General features: G+C 45.6%; 1 protein-coding gene across 1 annotated transcript in view; it reads left to right on the top strand.

The window, feature by feature from the left end:
* zgc:103755 (uncharacterized protein LOC449988 homolog) overlaps positions 1-16,420 on the top strand; it is a 119,064-nt gene that overhangs the window by 55,457 nt on the left and 47,187 nt on the right. The window contains exon 7 of the mRNA XM_063183415.1: positions 12,648-12,914. Within this exon, the coding sequence (XP_063039485.1) occupies positions 12,648-12,914 (267 nt within the window). The remainder of the gene's footprint in view (positions 1-12,647; positions 12,915-16,420) is intronic.

Here is a 16,420-nt window from a genome sequence, read left to right as displayed (position 1 = left end):
CTCTGTATCGGCAAGTACACACATTAATGTATTCGTACTTGTATCGGTTTTCAAAAAAGTGATATTGGTGCATCCCTAGAAACCTCAGATTGATTGCAAACACGCCAGGCAACTACACCAGAGAATTACAAGAAGGTGTTTCAAGAAAGTGATTACCCGGCCGGGGACCGGGATAAGTGATATGGCAAAAAGAAAAGGTATTGATGGATAATGGATATATTATGGATTGATTGCAAACATGCCAGCTATAGTAGAGAATTACAATAAGGTGTTTCTAAAAAGTGATTAAGCCGGGACAGGGATAAGTGATTTAACTCAAGGAGAGGTGTAAAATAAACTTATTTCCAAAAATGCGACAGTATCACTTTAAGCCCTGTACTGTAGTGTATTTGATGGTCCAGCCAAAAGTGATTATCTACAATGTCATTCTCACTAGCCACTCTGACAGGTAACTTATTCTTTGGTGTGACATATCACAGTATTTGCATCAATTGTGTAAATGCAATTGTGTAAATGCAAGAATATCCTAAAGGAAAAATAAAACTGACATAAAAACTCTGGCTAGCAGAAAAGCTAAATGGCTGGTGCCTCGGGAAAAACACTAGCCACAGTGGCTGGTGAGCGTAAAAGCAGAGATTCTTTAAGTATATAGAGATATGCCAACATAATAGGTTTCTATGGGCACCTAACGCGACCAGGTTCCGGCCTGCCTAAAGGGCCGTGTCATAATGCTCCTACAATGAATAGAACAGTCCTTAGGTCTGCCTAGGTCTGCCTAAAGGGGGCCATAATAGAACCAGGAAGCAATGGGCCAATGGAACCTCTCTCTCTACTCTCTCTGGTAAAAGTTAACATCAAGCTCTGGTCCAGCACACCAACCACATATCATCTGCTGTCTTTTGTCGGCTTCAAAGTAGAGTGTAGCCTGGAGCAGACTTCGCTCATCAAAAACAGTCATGGGTAAGCGGTTAGGGTGTCAGATCTGTAGCCCAAAGGTTGCCGGTTGGACTCCCAATTACTGGGAGTAATTAACCAGTGCTCTCCTCCATGACTGAGGTACCCTGAGCATGGTACTGTCTCGCCGCACTGCTCCCTTGGGGCCGCCATTGGGGTCTCCCCCCTTGCACAAGTGAGGGATAAATGCAATTCTGTTGTGTGCATTTGTGTGCTGTGGAGTGCTGTGTCATAATGACACAATGGGAGTTGGAGTTTCCCAGTTGGGCTTTCGTCTCTCATGCTGCCTTTTGTTGGCTGCTCCATCTGACTTCAAAGTAGAGTGTAGCTGGGAGCAGACTTCTCTCAGCGCTCATGAAAAACAGTCATGGGTAAGCGGTTAGGGTGGCGAAAGCCCAAAGGTTGCCAGTTCGACTCCCAACCCGCCAGGTTGGTGGGTGGGGGGAGTAATTAACCAGTGCTCTCCCCCAGCCTCCTCCATGACTGAGGTACCCTGAGCATACCGTCCCGCCGCACTGCCCCCTTGGGGGACCATTGGGGGCTGTCCCCTTGCACGGGTGAAGCATAAATGCAATTCCGTTGTGTGCAATGCAGTGTGCACTTGTGTGCCGTGGAGTGCTGTGTCATAATGACACAATGGGAGTTGGAGTTTCCCAGTTGGGCTTTCATCTCATGCTGTGTTTTGGCTGCTCCATCTGACTTCAAAGTAGAGTGTAGCTGGGAGCAGACTTCTCTCAGCGCCGCTCATCAAAAACAGTCATGGGTAAGCGGTTAGGGTGTCAGATCTGTAGCCCAAAGGTTGCCGGTTGGACTCCCGACCCGCCAGTTTAATTAACCAGTGCTCTCCCCCATCCTCCTCCATGACTGAGGTACCCTGAGCATGGTACTGTCTCGCCGCACTGCTCCCTTGAGGCCGCCATTGGGGGCTTCCCCCTTGCACAAGTGAGGCATAAATGCAATTCCGTTGTGTGCATTTGTGTGCTGTGGAGTGTTGTGTCATAATGTCATAATGACACAATGGGAGTTGGAGTTTCCCAGTTGGGCTTTCATCTATCATGCTGTCTTTTGTTGGCTGCTCCATCTGACTTCAAAGTAGAGTGTAGCTGGGAGCAGACTTCTCTCAGTGCCGCTCATCAAAAACATTTTCTGGGTGCTGGCTGGCTGGCTGGCTGGCTGGCTGGGTGCTGGTTGGGTGCTGGCTGGCTGGCTGGCTGGCTGGCACAAATTTGCATACACAAGTAAAATGAAACAAGAGAGGCCCAGGAACCTTGCACATGTGCAACCAAGGGTGCAGCCTTCATTCATTGCAATTCCACTTTAATGTCACTTTGCCCAGAACCAAAACAACACCACATAAAGTAACTGGGACTGTAAACCTTTCATTTTTAGCCAAGAATGAGATAAAAAAAAAAACTTGAAGTCATGTCTGGTTAAATATGCCATTGTGGGTCCTGCCGTGGCCTAACGGTAGGGCACTGGGTTTGCTGCGCCGGCAACCCGGGTTCGATTCCGGCAAGGGTCATTTGCATAGAGGTAGAAAATAACACTAGAGGTGACCCTGCCCCCCTTCTTACGGCAATCTGTAGCGGCCATTATCTGTAGCTAGATCAGAGAAATGGAAATTAACGGAGAAGGAGGCTCACCTCTGTCAAAAATGGCTTAATCATGTGAAAATGTCCATCAACACACTATACAAGGACAATAGTTGAAGTGTGTTGCTAACTGTCTTAATAAAAATATATAATTTGATTTTTAAATGTATTTTATCGACTCACATGATTGAAGTAGATATTTGGCCTGACAATTCAAATCTAGTCTTTGATTAATGTGTTACCTCATATGCACACAGTTTTAGTCAATTTTTTGACAGGGGTGGGCGTGTTCTCCATTGTCTTGCATTGACTGAAGGTGCCTATACTACCTACGGAAGTTGGGAAGCTCCATGTGTCATTTCCCAGTGCTGTCGCAAATTGCCGTGTCACCTCTAGTGTTATCCCTGTCTCTCTCTCCCAAATAATTTCCTGTCTCTCCTTCACTTTCCTGTGAAAACTAAATGCAACCCCCCCCGAAAAAAAAAAAAAAAATACAGCCTGGGTCATTGGAATCATAATCACTGATCACAGTCAATGAAACATATTACATTATATACTATACTATACATGTACTGTACTGTATATCATACACTATTAATGCAGGCCGCAGATGCTCAATTTTGCACATTGACATTTGTGTGTTTACAGTCTATGCTATTTATGTAAACATGAGCCGCTACACAATGTACCCCAGAAACAAAGGGAATGGGAAAATGTACATGACATTTGTTTTGTTTACCTCAGATGTCTTGGCATGCTCTCCCCTCTGACTAATATCACTGGCAGGCCTGCCGACAGGGGAGGACAAAGGGATACGTTGTCCCGGGCCCAGGGAGACAGGGGCCCCAGATATGGGTCCCCATTACACTGTATGTATTGGGTAAGGGGCCCTTTCAGATGACTTTGTCCTGGGCCCAGCGAAAGCTGTCAGCGGCCCTGATCACAGGCATATCCTTTCATGCACGTCCATAAAGACTGTGTCTCAGGAACCACGGTGTCATGTTTATGAACAAAGAAATGATCTAAAATCCAATATATTTCTTCACCGCAGCGGTGCCAAAGCACAGGCAAGGCACTCCCAATGAGAGCACCTACAGTATATGACAACAGCCATAACAAAGCATCCATCTTCAATATAAAGTTTGACATCGAGTTTGGAAACAAACACTAGTAAAACAGTAATGGGAAATGGGTATGGTGTGTGTGTATGTGTATGTGTGTGTGTGTGTGTGAGTGTGTGTGTGTGTGCGCGCGCGCGCGCGCGCGCGCGCGCGCGTGTGTGTGTGTGTGTGTGTGCTGTATTTTACCAAAAGAGAGAGAGAGAGAGAGAGAGAGAGAGAGAGAGAGGGACAGAGAGAGAGAGAGAGAGAAAAAAGAAAGAAAGAAAGAAGAAACAAACCATGCTTAGAAATGGGGGAGAGGCCCTACCGTCGCTGATATGGTAGGGCACACGTTTACCACTCGGCCGACCCGGGTTCGATTCCCGGTCCGGGTCCTTTGCCGATCCTTCCCCATCTCTCTCTTCCAGCTCACTTCCTGTCTCTCCTCCACTATCCTGTCTCACAAAAACCAATAAAGGCTGAAAAGCCCCAAAAAATGCTTAAAAAAAGAAATGGGGGAGAATTGGGTCCCTCTCTGCAAGACAGTGTAAGACTGTTCCTCTTCTGTGTCCACATGGTTATGTAACTACATATTTTGTCAAAATGGAGTTTAGAGTGAAATGGTCTTCATTACACCCCCTTTATCTTGTGACAAAGCCTTATGGTCCAAATGTGTCCCCTTTCAGAGATATTGCTGTGTAGAATTTGCAGTAACTAGCACAGTACGATATCCAACCCAATGCCAAGGCTTTGAAGGCATGTTCTTTTCTTTCTTGAGAAACATTTAAAAAAGAACATGTCTTCAAAGCCTTGGTGTACTGTAGTTACTGCATTTTGCCTTTGTAGGGCAGCATAGTTCACAGACACAATACAGTAATATGCAGTTATTGTTGCAAACCAAGGGCTGGACTGGCCATCTGGTGTACCGAGCATTTCCCGGTGGACCCTGCACTCTTGTGGGCCCCTATTTTCAGAAATGTAAAAAAAACAAAAACATTTTTTTAAAAACATTTCTGAAAATAGGGGCCCACAAGGGTACGGGGCTGACCGTTGAGTCAGTTCTGCGCTACTAATTATGAGGGGCCCATTTCAGCCAAAAGTGCCCGGGCCCTATTTCTCCCCCAGTCCAGCCCTGTTGCAAACATAACATGGGTATTGGGTCTCGGCAACAGAAATAAGAAAACAACACCTGTAGAAAATAACTTCTCACCATTCAGCATGATCATGGGTGAGCGGGGCAGTCATGGGTGAGCGGTTAGGGCGTCAGACTTGCATCCTAGAGGTTGCCGGTTCGACTCCCGACCCGCCAGGTTGGTGGGGGGAGTAATCAACCAGTGCTCTCCCCCATCCTCCTCCATGACTGAGGTACCCTGAGCATGGTACCGTCCCACCGCGCTGCTCCCCATGGGGCGCCACTGAGGGCTGCCCCCTTGCACGGGTGAGGCATAAATGCAATTTCGTTGTGTGTGCAGTGTTCACTCGTGTGCTGTGGAGTGCTGTGTCACAATGACAATGGGAGTTGGAGTTTCCCAATGGGCTTTCACTTTCATAGCCTAATTGCAAACATCTCAGTTTATAGAACCCGTGTATTTAATAGGTGTATGAAATTCCAGTAAATGTCTTTTTCCCCTTCAATTAACATTCTCGCCAGCGCTCGCTGTCGCTGCCAAAACCTTTCCTACCTGACTGGCATTCTAGTGGGCTATGTGCCTCTCTCTGTTTGTCAGTGGCAATAACAGCTTATTTATATAAAGCACTTTATAAACCACAGCAGTTGACCTGAGAAGCATAACAAAAAAACATCAATGAATATAAAACAAACACGTTTGTATTCAGGTGGCAAATGGCTGTAAAGGGACTGCATTTAAATAGCGCTTTAACACTCCTTCGAGCACTCAAAGACCTTTTTACATTGTATGCCTCACATCCACCCCCATTCACACCCATGTTCATACACCGGTGGCAAAAGCTGCTACGCAGGGCACCACCCTGCCACCAGGAGAAAATTGGGGTTAAATATCTTGCTCAAGGACACATCAATGGGGTCAGACAGAGCGGGGTTCGAACCTGCAACCCTCTGGTTCTGAGCCACCACTGCCCGTATTCTAGTTGGCCAGTGGTTCCCTAAGTGGGGGTCGCGAAAATATTCTTAAGTCCAAAAGCGTGTCTCCGCTGAAAAAAGTTTGGGAACCACTGTAGTAGGCTACTCATTCAAGTACGGTATGCGGGTCTCTGTTTGTCAATGGCAATGACAGTTTATTTATATAAACCACTTTATAAACAGCAGAAATTGACCTGAGAAGCATATATAAAAAAAACATCAATAAATATAAAACAAACGTATTTATATTCAGGTGGTAAATGTCTGCAACATTTTTTGTCAAGATTGTTTATTTAATTGTAGCACGATTTTGTATCTAACCTGGTTCAACACACAAAAGCAACAAAATATTGAGAGAATGTTTTTTCTTTTTCATGTGCAGTTACAATTTTAAGTAGAGATGTACAGGATCCAAGATCTGGTTCCGGATCCGGCAGGATAATAGGGTTTTTCACAGGATCCGGATCCGGTTCCAGGATCCAGGATCCAGGATCCGGTAGCCGAGGCTTTTCAGTCAAAATAGTTTGAGCCAACGTGATAAAAAGGGCCCACCTGTGCGAGTAGGCTATGTGTTTCAACCCTTTTGTAGGATCCGGTTCCGGATCCGGCAGGATCTTAAGCAGTGGATCCGGTATCCGGTAGGATCCTAAAAATCAGGATCCAGTGCATCTCTAATTTTAAGTGAAGCCCCATTCTGTTTTGTTCAAATGCTCAGTAATTGACAAATGACAACATCCTCTCCTGTGTCTGTTTTGACAGATCAGAATCAGAGTCCGACAATCAAGTCAAGTCAAAGTTTGTTTTATTTATAACACACTTTACAAACAACAAAGGCAGCTGACCAAGAGAATTAGAAAGCTTTATTTGTCCCCAGCAATAGGCAATTCAGTCCACAGTCTTAGTCTCAATACAGTCTCCTGGAAACGCTTCAGTATCTCTTTGGGAGGCCTGGTGGTCTAGCCTCGCGACGCCATCCGATGTACTCCACCCAAAGATTTTGGCTCCGCACATCGTCTGGCAAAAGCCTCGAGCTCAGTTCTCTCAGTGTTTCGCCAATCAGCAAACAGTTGAGAGTGGTGACGTAGAACTCACCCGCGAGCTCCGTTACTGATTGGTTATGGTAACTATATTCACACTTCGTTTTGTTATTTGAATGCTTTTGCGACGCTATAACGTAACAGGCATGCTAATAAAGCACAATATGGGTTTTAATTTGAGTTTGGAACTTCAATTAATTTAAATGATAGAGTAAGATCAGACCATCTCCCATTGTCCACGGAGACGGATTCCTCATGGCTTTTGCCAGACTGATTGACGGAGTCAACAGTCGGCTATTCGCCCAGGCTACCAATCATCAGCAGTCTCCTGCAAACGATGAGTCCTTGTATCAGTACCAATCATCAGCAGTCTCCTGGAAAGGCTTCAGTATCTCTATGGGAGGCCTGGTGGTCTGTAGATGTTGGGGTCTTTTCCCTCTCGGCCCCAGCGATTGGCCTCCTGGTCTGCTTCAGAGTCCTTGGGTGCGTTCCAGTATGCGACCTTGCTTCCTCCACTTAAAAATAACCCGTCTCTCATTTACTCATCTCAGTAACCTGCGCCAGGGCGTGCAAAAGTTTTTCGGTGCGGGACACAAGGGGTGCATTCCCATATGCGACCTTGCTTCCTCCACTTGTGCTTGTGGCCTCGCCCCGCCTCCTGGCCCCTCCTCCGTGGAGAAAACGATAGTTTCCCAGCTGTCAGCCTAGCCACAACAGCTTTTGGGGGACTGTTTTTCATTCAACATCCCAATCTCAAATGAGAAAAAGACTTTTGAGTTTTGTATTTAAATATAATGCTGTTGTCAGTGATGTCATCACGACATATTACTTCCTGGTACGAGGCTACAAGCAGAAGTGGGGAAAGCAAGGTCGCTTATTGGAATGCACCCTTGGTGTCCCGCACCGAAAAACTTTTGCACGACCTGGCGCAGGTTACTGAGATGAGTAAATAAGAAAGGGGTTATTTTTGTCTCAGTAGCCCTACAAAGGCGTTCTTTATTACTATGAATGAAGTATTTGTTCTGGTTAAGTGACATGTTCTAATGCTCCTGTTTACAGCATTCTTAGCTTCCTTGAAAAAGTGGGTGGGGCAGAAAGATTGGATAGTATTTAGGCCTTTGAGATGGTGGCTGATCATTGTGAATGAACAGTACAGACAAAACACTCAAGTGACCGACACATTACCGCACAAATAGACCAGGTGCGATGCGATTCAAGCGACAGAGCGATACGTGCTATTCAAGTGACTACAGTATGTCCGTTACAAGCAGAAGGCAAAGCATTCAAACATTCCCATTGGCTGTGGTCACTGACCTCTATACAGTCATTGGCTGTCGCGACTGGTCGCCGAACCGTGTCATAGAAAGTTGAAAGGATTTCAACTTCAAACTGTCGCTCTCGTCGCGCAAATCGCTCTAGTCTCCAGAATCGCTTTTGTCGCACGACTCAATACAAAGTAAATTACTTCCGTCGCTCGCCTCGCCCTTGTCACGGTAGGTGTATTTGTGCGGTTATTGTGTTTTCACACGCTCGCACACCACACTTTGTAAAATGTCATATCACGTTATGCTGATTGTAGAAGTGTCTTGTTGTTGCACACAGAGGGATTCAAAGAGCCAACCTTTTACTGGGACATTGGTTGCAAAAACACATTTCACATTTTTCCCTTTTAAAACACATTCTTATTGAAGGAATTTGATGTTCATTCAATGGCTCTTTTCCTTATTTGACTTTTTCTCTGTTTTTGTTGTGAAAGAAATGAGCAGCATGTCCATTAAGCTCATGCTTCATTAGCATTCAAATGGCTACAGGGTGGGGACTGTTGGCACCAATCTGTTGCATTAGCCATGTGTGTGTGTATGTATGTGTGTGTGTGTGTGTGTGCGCGTGTGCGAGTGTGTGTGTGTGTGCGTGTGCGTGTGTGTGTGTGTGTGTGTGTGTGTGTGTATGAGCGTGTTTGTGTGTGTGTGTGTGTGTGTGTGTGTGTGTGTGTGTGTGTGTATTTGTGTGTGCGCGTGTCTGTATGTCTGTGTGTGTGTGTGCGTGTGTGTGTGTGTGTGTGTGTGTGTGTGTGTGTGTGTGTGTGTGTGTGTGTGTTTTGCAGTCTCGTTAAGCAATGCCAAGCTTGTATATCATTAGATCAAAGAATTCAGCATCAGACACAACTCACGGCAGGCGTGTACTGTATGCTGTTACTGTGACGACCAAAAGACTCCATACACACGCTGTGGGTGGCATGCTTTATTATGCTACGTATACTGCCCTACTAAGTGCAGTAACAACATATTTTTAAAGGTACACTGTGCAGGAAATTGTCAAAAAAGGTACTGCAACTATGCTGCTCATTGAAACTGGGTTGCCTATTGCCAAATTTGATCTTTTTATGAAAGTTTACAAAGTAATAAACTAATATTTTGTAGTATGGCCCAAGTACAGTCATGGGTGAGCGGTTAGAGCGTCAGACTTGCATCCCAGAGGTTGCCGGTTCGACTCCCGACCCGCCAGGTTGGTGGGGGGAGTAATCAACCAGTGCTCTCCCCCATCCTCCTCCATGACTGAGGTACCCTGAGCATGGTACCGTCCCACCGCACTGCTCCCCATGGGGCGCCACTGAGGGCTGCCCCCTTGCACGGGTGAGGCATAAATGCAATTTCGTTGTGTGCAGTGTGCAGTGTTCACTTGTGTGCTGTGGAGTGCTGTGTCACAATGACAATGGGAGTTGGAGTTTCCCAATGGGCTTTCACTTTCACTACTGTTATTTTCGCAGCTAAAAATGGCTATTTCTTGAAATTCAAAATGGCGGACCATGGAGAAGATCCCCCTTTTCATGTATGAAAAGTGCAATTTTTCCAGTCATAATGAATACTTAGAATTTCATGGTGGTGGTAAATATTCATGAAAAAGGTAACATTAGTGAATGGGTAGCATGAATTCTGGAAATAAACAGCTAAAAATCTCACACAGTGTCCCTTTAAGAAATTAAGTTTAGACTGAAAATAGTCTTCATAGTCTTCATAGTCTTCATAATAACTCTAGCTTGTGACAGAAGGTCTTATGCCGCGATCACACCGCCGGCGTTGAAAGAGCCACAACGCTGCTGACTCCTGCCTGGAAAGCACTGGTCAGGGGCGTTGAACGAGGAAAAAGATTCAACCTGAAGCGTTCGGCCAGAAATCTCGACCAACTGAAGCTCGTGTTTAGAAAAATGTGAACATTCCATTGGTTGACGCCCTGCTACCGCCGAGCTCATTACATATTTTTAGATGAAGTTGAACTTGTGCCGCCCTCGGCTTTTGACGCTTTCGACGCCCTCGCCTCTAGAAACGCTCCCGTTTGCCTCGTTCGCCGCCTGCTCTCCCATACAAAGTCAATTACTTCCGCATCTTTCCACGCGTTCAAGGTTCACGGTGTGTCCGCACGGTTATGGTCCAAATATGTCGCATTTTAGAGATACTGCTGTGTCAAATTTGCAGTAGCTGCAATATGCCAACTCATACCAATTAGGGATGCACCAATAACACTTTTTTGAAAACCGATACAAGTACAAGTACATTAATGTGTGTACTTGCCGATACCGAGTACCGATACCTTTTATCACCAAAATACAATGAAAATAAATGCATGGCCTTGTTTTTTTTCCACCTGTGATATTTTTATTGTCCATTTCCATGTAGATTTAAATGTTAGTAAATGTATGAGGTGGCACTTTTTTCCATGCTGCTTTCAAGTCCACAGAACGTGACAAGAATTTGCGTTGTTTTGTGTAACAGCAGTATCCATGGCTGGTATCTGCAAGTGTTTGATGAGTACGAGTATGAGTATAATGACCAGTATCGGGTGCCGATACCGATACCAGTAGGCTAGATATGGCTGCAGCCTAGGGCCCCCCACCACAGGCTAGATATGGTTGCAGCCTAGGGCCCCCCACCACAGGCTAGATATGGTTGGAGCCTAGGGCCCCCCACCACTGGCTAGATATGTCTGCAGCCTAGGCCCCCCCACCACAGGCTAGATATGGCTGCAGCCTAGGGCCCCCACCACAGGATAGATATGTCTGCAGCCTAGGGGCCCCCACCATAGGATAGATATGGTTGCAGCCTTGGGCCCCCCACCACAGGCTAGATATGGCTGCAGCCTAGGGCCCCCCACCACAGGCTAGATATGGTTGCAGCCTAGGGGACCCCCTACCTGCTAGGGGGCCTCTGATTGGTCAAAAGTGAAAAATCACAGAATAGTGACAAGATGCCATATTGAAAAAAATATCTGTTGTGTTCAGTACAGTTGGTAGACACGTTATCCTCAATTCCTAGATCGTAATGATGACACTGTGTATGTAAATTTGTCTCAAAATTTGCCTTCTGGGGGGCCCACAGCAACCTTTATAGCCTAGGAGCCCCTGGCCATCTTAATCCGGTCCCTGTTCGTCCTCATGTCTTTCAGAGTTGTTTCTAGTAATTAACTTTTTTTTGTTTTCTTCCAAACAGTTGCCTTCTCTCCTAAACAGAGGCAGACATTCCGAGCTAAGAAAATAAAAGTCCTCCTCCCTTATAGTACGTAATTGTTCCAGACAATTAATTGAATAAGCTGATTCCAAAAATAGCTCAGTGCTTCAGCCAGGTTAGATGAAGTAATTAGTGAAATGGGCTGTGCTTGGGAACACAAGGGGGAATAAATATCTAGTGGGACTTTTATTTTCTCCAGCGAGTTTGTCTGGAATGAATATCTAGTGGGACTTTTATTTTCTCCAGCGAGTTTGTCTGGAATGAATATCTAGTGGAACTTTTATTTTCTCCAGCCAGTTTGTCTGCTGCTTTCCCCTGCTATTTGAATGAGTGGATTAGTTTGGCTGTGTACTTGCAAAAGTTTTTGGAAGAACTTGGGAAGTTTTTTTTTTCTTTTAAGTTTAATTCTGATGAGTGTCAACTTGTTTGGTTATTTGCTTGTTTGCCTATTATGATTCTCTAGACATTAATAACAATGATGAAGCACTCTAACAAAAACTCAATTCTTTTTAAATATTAATTTCTCATTTTCTGTTTCTTTCCCTGGTTTTTCAGAAAAGGGGCTGCACCTTGCATAACTTGTGTTTTTATTGCACAAACGTGTTTTGGCGTGTGCCTTCTTCAATTTTAAACTACCCCTTTTAGTTTATGAAATTGACCTGAGATCTGTCTTTAACAGAGATTTTTCTTTGATTTCCCTTTTCTTCCTCTTCCTCTTCCTCTTCCTCTTCCTCCTCCTCTTCCTCTCCATTTTCCTCTTCCTCTTCCTCTTCCTCCAGAATGAGAAGGGCCAGTACCATGCCGACGTGGTCCCGGAGCCCGTGGACACCACACACTCACTCACTCACTCACTCACTCACTCACTCACTCACTCACTCACTCACTCACTCACTCACTCACTCACTCACTCATACACTCACTCACTCACTCACTCACTCACTCACTCACTCACTCACTCACTCACTCACTCACTCACTTCCTCTTCCTCTTCCTCTTCATCTTCCTCTTCCTCTTCCTCTTCCTCTTCCTCTTCCTCTTCCTCTTCCTCTTCCTCCAGAATGAGAAGGGTCAGTACCCGGCCGATGTGGTCCCGGAGCACGTGGACACTCACTCACTTCCTCTTCCTCTTCCTCTTCATCTTCCTCTTCCTCTTCCTCTTCCTCACTCACTCACTCACTCACTCACTCACTCTCTTCCTCTTCCTCACTTCCTCTTCCTCTTCCTCTTCCTCTTCTTCCAGAACGAGAAGGGCCAGTACCCCGTCGACGTGGTTCCGGAGCCGGTGGACATGCCGCACGCTCACTCACTCTTTAACAGATTTTTGTTTAATTTCCCTTTTCTTTCTCTTCCTCTTCCTCTAGAATGAGAAGGGTCAGTACCCGGCCGACGTGGTTCCGGAGCCGGTGGACATGCCGCTGGAGATGGCGGACGCGGCGGCGCAGGCGAAGGAGCTGCGAGCCCTGCTGAGAGACGCCCTGCCCCCCCGGCCCCGCACCCCCCCCCTCGCCCTGCTACTCTCCTCCTGCCGCACCGGGACCGGCACCGGCGCACTCGCAGAGAAGGCACGCGCGCACCTCGCAGCAATGGACATACGGCTGGGCGATCGCGTAGTCGTCGCTGGACAAAAGGTGAGAGAGAGAGAGAGAGAGAGAGAGAGAGAGAGAGAGAGAGAGAGCCAGAGAGAGCCAGAGAGAGAGAGAGAGAGAGAGAGAGAGAGAGAGAGAGAGAGAGAGAGAGAGAGAGAGAGAGAGAGAGAGAGAGAGGGGGTGGCCATCCATACAACACATAACAGCAAGACAAGTCAAGATCATAATAACTACTGTTGAATTAGGAAATTGTGAGATTATGGAAAGCATGTCTTAGGTAGTCAAAAGTACTTGTAGTCAGAAAGCCTTGCTCGCATCCGTAGGAAAATATGTGGGGGATCGCGCTATCGCACTGGGCAAAAGGTTAACAATTGAGCAATAGGCAATTGTAATATTATGGAGTAGAAAAGCAAGTCAAGTAGTCAGAATGAGTCAGACAAGGAAGGACCAGCTGCCAGAGTGGAGGCCTTTGCTCACCGCGTTCCCTGAACTGGGCATGCAAGTCTGGGTGCCTGTCTCCTGACTGATACTAGGTTGGAGGCATTTCTGCCCTTTGCCCTGCATGTTAACACTGTTAAAAACTATACTTTTTGCAAACTAGTGCATCTTTGTTTATTGGAAAGCCGTGCTCTTTTGTGGTCAAGCCGAAATATATACAACGGTAGAGAATCTGATGAGACGTTATCCAGCCATTTAACAATAAAAGAACAACAAAAGGGATTTCTTCAAGTGTGCCCACTCCTCACTCTGAAAACTACAGTCAGCCTTTGTCCTGCACCTTTTCCTGCACAGTCTTTAACCTGACTCCTGCCCTCTGGTATGCCCTTCCGAGCGGCAGGGAATGGAACGCCCCCGCGAGTAGTTGCTGAATGCAGCCAGATGATGAAAATCAGGTTACACAATCTTCACCTTCAACCACACTGCAAGCCAAAATATTTCCATATTGCTCTTCATACCGTGGGCATCAGGGTTGGGGACCGCATGGTCATTGCTGGACCAAAGGTAGTATTTGAATTTGGCAATTGTGAGATGGTGGAATAGCAAAGTCTGGTTGGGGATCACATGGTCGTCACTAGACAAAAGGTAACAGTTCAGCTAGGCACAGACCTGTTAAATGTTTACCCTCCTTGATTTACGGTAACCCTGAGACAAGGGTACAAGGGGGAGAGAAGGGGTGAGGGATGAGGGCTGAGGGCTAAGGCCCAATCATAGGTAGGTAGTCCAAAGTAGTATCTTATCTTGTGGGTATTTGTTTTGTTTAAAAAAAAAGAGCAATGCCATTTTTAAAAGATATGGCAACAACTACTGTCTGACTAAATGTGCTGTGACCTCTCGTCACTCATGAAGGCATCACAGTCCCAATGTATTAGTTGTTTATTTCCAGAAGACATGCTGCCCATTCACAAATGTTACCCTTTGCACAAATACTTACAGCCACCTTCATATTTTACGTATTCATTATGACAGGGAAAATTGCAGTTTTCATACGTGAAAAGGTGGATCTTCTCCATGTCCGCCATTTTGAATTTCCAGAAATAGTCAGTGGTAGCTGCAAAACGTTCTGTTCTTCTACTAGTCATAGTAGTAAATATCGAAAGTGAAAGTGAAAGCCCATTGGGAAACTCCAACTCCCATTGTCATTGTGACACAGCACTCCACAGCACACAAGTGAACGCTGCACACTGCACACAACGAAATTGCATTTATGCCTCACCCGTGCAAGGGGGCAGTCCTCAGTGGCGCCCCATGGGGAGCAGTGCGGTGGGACGGTACCATGCTCAGGGTACCTCAGTCATGGAGGAGGATGGGGGAGAGCACTGGTTGATTACTCCCCCCACCAACCTGGCGGGTCGGGAGTCGAACCGGCAACCTCTGGGATGCAAGTCTGACGCCCTAGCCGCTCACCCATGACTGCCCCCATATCAGTTTATTACTTGGTAAATATCCATGATATCTAATGTGGCAATGGGCAGCACAGTTTTAATGAGCCGCATACCGTAGCTGCAGTACCCACTCTGGCCACCATCCTACACAGTGCGCCTTTAACATTCATTTTGCGCTCTGGTTTCTACAATGGATGCATCATGCTTGTAAATTCTGAAGATTGTACAAGGTTTCCCAGCATTGATTGTATTAGTTTTTGTGTCTATTATGAAGGACTGGGACCTTTTGAAAATGAAGAGAACGACTGCTGACAGCTGAACTGCGAACTAACTAATGCTCAATAATGAGTTGAATACTTAGAATTTGATGGTGGAGGTAAGGGTTCATGAACGAGGTAACATTTGTGAATGGGCAGCACGAATTCTGGAAATGAACTACTGAATATATTACACAGCGCACCTTTAAGAGTTCATTTAAAGGGACACTGTGCAGGAAATGGTCAAAAAAGGTACTGCAACTATGCTGCGAATTGAAAATGGGCTGCCTATTGCCAAATTTGATCTTTACATGAAAGTTTCCATAGTAATAAACTAATATTTTCTAGTATGGTCCAAGTACAGTCATTTTTGCAGCTAAAAATGGCTATTTCTGGAAATTCAAAATGGCGGACCATGGAGAAGATCCCCCTTTTCATGTAAGAAAAGTGCATTTTTTTCAGTCATAACGAATACTTAGAATTTGATGGTGCTGGTAAGTATTCATGAAAAAGGTAACATTAACGAATGGGAAACATGAATTCTGGAAATAAACAACTAAAAATCTCACACAGTGTCCCTTTAAGGGCCCTGCCGTGGCCAACCGGTGGGGTACTCGTCTGCCATGTGGCCGACCCGGGCTCAATTCCCTTTGCTGACCCCTCCCCATCTCTCTCCCCATTCTCCTCCTGTCCACCTCTCAAACTGTCCTATCATCAATAAAGTCGTGAAAGACCCCCCCCCCCCCAAAAAAAAAAAAAAAACTTTAAAAGAATAAGAGTTCACTTCAGAGTTAAGAAGGTTTTGAGCGGTGGAAGCAATGGGCTTCTGGTGGGCTGAAGTGTATATAAACAGGCTTTGCAGTGGCGGAACAATTGCACATAGGGCCCCAGGGCAAGACACTTATAGTGCTGCCCTCCATTATACAGTGAGTCCAATAAGTATTTGATCCCTTGCTAATTTTGTTGGTTTGCCTTCTAACAAAGACATGATCAGTCAACAAATGTTATGACAATATATATTCTAATATGGAGAGACAGAATAACAAAAAGAAAATCCAGAAATTAACTTAAGAGAATATATATTAATTTTTGTCCATTTCATCGAGCAAAATAAGTATTTGATCCCCTGCCAACTGATAACAGTTCCGGGCCTACAGACCAGATGGGCACTTCCGATCAACTTGCCATCTGAATTAAATACACCTGTACATACTAACATACAAAAAAGACACATTGAATCAGCAGAATCAGTCCATAGTATGAGTGAATCAGTCACAGTCCAACCTCACCAGCATAGGAAAGACCAAAGAGCGGTCAAATGATATCAGGGACAAGATTTTAGACCTGAGCAAAGATTAAATGGGCTGCAAAGCCACAAGAAAGAGACTGGGTATTAATGGCCCAACTG

The sequence above is a fragment of the Engraulis encrasicolus genome, chromosome 19 (assembly GCF_034702125.1).
Source record: "Engraulis encrasicolus isolate BLACKSEA-1 chromosome 19, IST_EnEncr_1.0, whole genome shotgun sequence".
Taxonomy (NCBI): Eukaryota; Metazoa; Chordata; class Actinopteri; order Clupeiformes; family Engraulidae; genus Engraulis; species Engraulis encrasicolus.
The sequence above is the reverse complement of the archived record's forward strand: the minus strand, read 5'-3'. Positions and strand labels throughout refer to the sequence as shown.